Raw genomic sequence first — 4,715 nt, forward strand, 5'->3', positions numbered from 1 at the left:
TGAGAAAATAAATGTTCACTTTTTTCTTTCTACACTGTATGGTATTACAAGTTGTTCTAACTTTTACATACAAAATTTGTGGAACAAGCAAGCTCCTCTCTGTATCCTCAGTTTCATTATGAGCATGCAGCAATGGCATAAACATTTCTGAACTTTACGAACAATAACATGCCAATTAAATTAGTGACGCATACATAGAAAATCAAGAAAACAAATAAACATATAAACAAAAAGAGCTCAAAAGTACCACTTTGGTCTTATTTCTTCTTCCTTTTCTGTTAACTCACGATATTGGTACCATTCTGCTCCAGCCTTACCGACGGGTATTGAAGGCCTAACGAAAATCTCAACTGGCTTGGGTACATGGACCGCAATATGCAATTCTTTGGTTCCTTCTGCAAAATTACTTTCAGATATTCCAAGTGACTCGCGTCTCGGTTCAATGGTGATCCACCCCAGTCCTGAAATAGCCACATCACTAGCAGGTCTGTCCAAGCAACAAATTTTGACATATTTCAAATTAAGCAAGTAACTAATTATACAAACAGGAATAGGTTTTATTCGGTACAAATTAACCAAAACAAGGATTCTGAAAGAGCTGAAAATCCATAATTCCTAGTACACAACAAAAAACTCAAATTTTCTAACAGCAGCTGAGTTCAATATTGTCTAAAGCAATATAACCATGAAATATAAACTCGAATTGCACCTTTCAGCATCCTCAAAGTTTATTTGCAATTGCTGCACTGTCTCCAGTCCTCTCCATTCACCTGCTCGATCTTTTCCAGTTGGTGGTGTCAACAGTACTCCAAGTTCTTTCTGCAGCAATTAGGTAAATTATCTACTAATAACAATAACAGGTGCCTCATAATAAGTTGTTGAGAAGAAATTTTATTAGCTAGATGTCTCAGATGCTTAGTCATTCAAATTTAAGATGGCCATATTCACTCCATAGCCTACGAGAGAGTTAGCAACTTGAATTAGTGTTCAAGATACTTAATACGGTTATCTCAGAAAATGTGTATATATATATTGATTACTGCTAACTACATATTGCGTAATTGTAGCAGATTTAGTCTAAGTGGAAGTATATCATGGGAAAGCAGTAAGCAGAACTCATAATTGTCACGTAGTCTTGATTACCTTGTAAAATTCATCTGCTTCATGGGTAGGCACAGCATGAATGGGTAACTTCTTTGGCCCATAAAATGTCAAACATGTCTCTGGGAAAACCTAAAAGCATCAAGAATGTAACAGATTCAGAAGACACTGCACATCAATGACAACTGGTCTCATAACTGACTATACATGAAACAAAATTATTAGGACCTTCAAGACATCAATTCTGACAAGGCCACCCCAAAATATTGAGAACCCATTTAAGCCATTGGAATTGAATTTCCCTGCCATCCCATTTTTGGAGGAGACCTGGCAACCCTTGGGGAACATCGTAAGAATAAAGAATATAAAGAATTTAACAGGGTGTCAAGGATCTTTCAAACATAACGTACAGGGAATGATTGACCTCTGAGCCGACTTTGAGGAGCAAGGATAGGTAAATCTTCTGAGTGGACTACTGCAGCTTGCCTATGGTGAAGATGAACCCCTGGTGTATCATATAATTTCTGCAGGACGACAATAACATGAATGATTGGTCAATATTATAAAACTTAATAGACAAGGACTGCTAAAACTAATTTTATCTGGTTTAGAACTAATTAGGAGACTATCTAAAAGCCCCAAAAGATCCTTGAAGAAAATGAAAACACGGTGCCAAGGGGGTAGGATGAAGTTCAGGCAATGAACTGCTAATGCATACCCCTCCTCCAAGGAAAGCATCAATCTGGATTGGACCTAAAGTAGTTCCGGGAACAGCTGATTGTATTGGTTTGTACTTTTGTGCTGCTGCAGCTGCTGGATCCCTTTGTGCCATCATTTCTGATGTTTCATGGGCCAGACCGTAAGATGTTCAGTACTCCATTATTGTATAAAATTAGATAAAGCATTTAAATTATCACATAAGAATGAGCAAAAGTGGGACATGAATTCATATAGACAACCCGGGATAAAATTAAATGAACTTACTTAGTAAGGCACTTATGAATGCAGATTTTCCCACATTTGCTGATCCCTGTAAGAATGATCAAATGAAAATATATAACAACTTATATGAATACAATTTAAATTTATACCAAATCAAAGCTGTTCAACACTGCGACTAAAACAGATAAAGTACCTTCGGCCAGACACATGAAATGTGGAAAGCAAAACAAAGATATTTATTCATGTTACACCTGGACATACGAATACTAGCAGCAGAGTACACGTATGACAGCCAAATGCAGTTAGGAACCCATTTTGCAATTATGATCATGCAATAAAGAAACTGGCAATGAGAATAAAAGGTTGGAAGAGATGATGTAAAGGAAAAAAGGATTTCAAAAAGGTAACTTTAGCAGGAAAAAAATGTAATTGCAACTCCACTCTGTAAATCTACAATAAGCTTCCACTTCAAGACTTACTAACCAGAATGTACACATCCCGTCCCTGCATCAGAAGAGTCAAGGTAAAGAAGTTAAGAGAAGGAATATGAAGGAAACCAGATCATAAAGGGCTAAAGTCATTTCTATAGTAACAAGTTACATAAAATGGAACATTAATTGCATAGAAGAAAACTTCAGGGATTAGTGCAGTGGTAACCACTTCATAAACCAAATGTAGATTAGAAATATTCTGGACTTCATCACAGGTATAAGGTGACATTTATTTCATATTTGGTTCAGGAGATACCAATTTGAACATGTTTCACAAGCATTTAATATGAAGCACAACATATCTCAAATCTTATTGATGAACATATATGTAAGGACCAATACAAACCTTCTTCTCCTTTTGGATTTCTGATGCAACTCCAGCAATCCCTACTAAAGACTTTGAGCTAGTAAGATGCACACTCAAGACACTGAAAAGCAGAGCACATTGAATCAGAAACATGCTAAGCTTTCAAGTGAAACTATAAGAAACAAATATTCAAAGGAGTTAAATCTTCATAAAAAGTTAAATGAGATAGATCCAACATCAATTCTTTGAATAATTTCCAGTGAAACCACTTCTTACTTAAGCTTCTTCTTTGTAATGGCCTCCACAACCCAATCACCCACACAATTAAAATCAGTCCCTTTTGGAAGAAGATCAACCTGAGAGAAAAGCAAACACTTATAGTCAGCATTGTTGCAAAGCATATATCATAAAATTATTGATTGGATAATAGCCAAAAGTGCAGATTAATACCTTAGTCACAACTAGTATTATAGGATTTGCACCAGCAAGATCACGCACACGAGATAAAAAGCTGCCATTGAAGTCCACAATATCAACCTAAAAGTAATTGGTCAAAAGTAGTCAGGAAAACATCCTGATCATTTTGTGTAACATTGAATTTATCAATAAGTTTGAAACATAGTTAAATCCTTGTGAAGGGAAGTCATCATTGGAGCAAATGGAAAATATTCAATCACTTACTAGAAGATAGCCTATAATAATAAGTTTATTTACTTGGCATTCATTATTATCATAAGCATTTTATTCAGCTACTCTTTGGTTACAAAAAAATGGGTGGATAAGGAACGCAGTTTTTAACTAACAATAAAATGGTAAGTTCCATGCAATTATCATATCACCAAAATTCACAAGTAAATGATAAAAGTTCTCGAAAGATTCCATTAATTTGGTCTGGAAGTTGAAACTATATAAACTCACCAATTTAACAATCAAAGCCTTCTCATGTCGCAAGTGAGAGAGCTTTTCCCGAAGCTCATCAGCTGAAACAAACTGCTTCCCCCCAGAATAACCTCCATTCCCACCAACAGCAGTGATCATATGCCCATGAGATAAAAGCCTACATCTCCCACAAAGAATCGTTCTTAGCTGGTGGTGTTTCTTCTTCTGCAGTCATAAACCAGTACTAAATCAGCTACCCAATTTGACCTGAAACTTTAACTTATTCAAACAAAAAAAAAGGGGGGGGGGGGGGACGGGGGAGGAGGGGGGAATTCAATCAATTTCCGAACAACTACTTTTACAATTTTGCTAATAGAAAAATATCATATTAAAATGTAACGGGCATTTAAACTAAAACCAAGTGCATTCGACCAATCCAGAAAAAAAAAACTAATTTTTAAAATGTCAAAGTTGAAGTTCAATACCAATTCATAGGTGTCCATATCCACATAACCCGGAGCATCCACCTCCGAAGTCTGCAATGGAGCTCCGCAACCATAACAACAGGCGGTTGCCGTATTAACCTTCAAAACCTTCTTCGCCTTCTTCTTAGTCTTCTTTATCTCCTTTATAAGAAGCTTGGCAGCCTCGTCAGCCTGTTGCCTTTCGAGAAACCGGTCTCCCCGGGTCGGAGAAGCTGCACCAGTTCCTTCGGGTTCGGAAGAAAGCAATTTCGTATCGGAGAGTGGCAACTGAGATGGGGAGTGGGAGTGAGTGGATTTGCAGGAAAGGGGAGTGGATTTTCTGTAAATATTAAGGGATACGGGGTTGAAGATAGAGAGAGTGTAGTGCTTCGGAAGAGAGAGAGGAGAGAGAAATGTGGAAGGGGTTTTGAGCGCCATTAGCGTCCGTTTTGTCTCGTTGAGGTTTTACACTTTCACAGTGGGATGGAGGGGTTTTAGTTAGGGTGGGAAGATGTAACACACTAAACTCGA

General features: G+C 37.2%; 1 protein-coding gene across 3 annotated transcripts; it reads right to left on the reverse strand.

The window, feature by feature from the left end:
• LOC105764892 (NO-associated protein 1, chloroplastic/mitochondrial) lies at positions 1–4,715 on the reverse strand. 3 transcript variants are annotated; one of them, XM_012583683.2, is made up of 13 exons: positions 4,206–4,715; positions 3,760–3,945; positions 3,292–3,378; positions 3,118–3,197; positions 2,881–2,962; positions 2,527–2,547; positions 2,086–2,131; positions 1,820–1,938; positions 1,512–1,625; positions 1,330–1,428; positions 1,144–1,233; positions 710–819; positions 1–487 (listed from the first exon to the last, which is right to left on the reverse strand). In XM_012583683.2, the coding sequence occupies exons 1-13, from the start codon at positions 4,620–4,622 to the stop codon at positions 238–240; spliced, it is 1,701 nt and encodes a 566-aa protein (XP_012439137.1). In that variant the 5' UTR covers positions 4,623–4,715; the 3' UTR covers positions 1–237. The 3 variants fall into 3 exon arrangements, with proteins under 3 accessions (XP_012439137.1, XP_012439136.1, XP_012439138.1); XM_012583682.2 differs by having other exon boundaries at positions 1,330–1,437; XM_012583684.2 differs by having other exon boundaries at positions 303–461; positions 1,330–1,437.

The sequence above is a fragment of the Gossypium raimondii genome, chromosome 12, assembly GCF_025698545.1.
Source record: "Gossypium raimondii isolate GPD5lz chromosome 12, ASM2569854v1, whole genome shotgun sequence".
NCBI classification, from domain to species: domain Eukaryota; kingdom Viridiplantae; phylum Streptophyta; class Magnoliopsida; order Malvales; family Malvaceae; genus Gossypium; species Gossypium raimondii.

Coding starts and splice junctions, on each gene's coding strand:
- LOC105764892 (XM_012583682.2), bottom strand. CDS start 4,622: ATGGCGCTCAAAACCCCTTCCACATTTCTCTCTCCTCTCTCTCTTCCG. Junction 3,946..4,205: donor ATATGGACACCTATGAATTG/GTATTGAACTTC, acceptor TTATGACTGCAG/AAGAAGAAACACCACCAGCT. Junction 1,234..1,329: donor TCAGAATTGATGTCTTGAAG/GTCCTAATAATT, acceptor TGATGCTTTTAG/GTTTTCCCAGAGACATGTTT.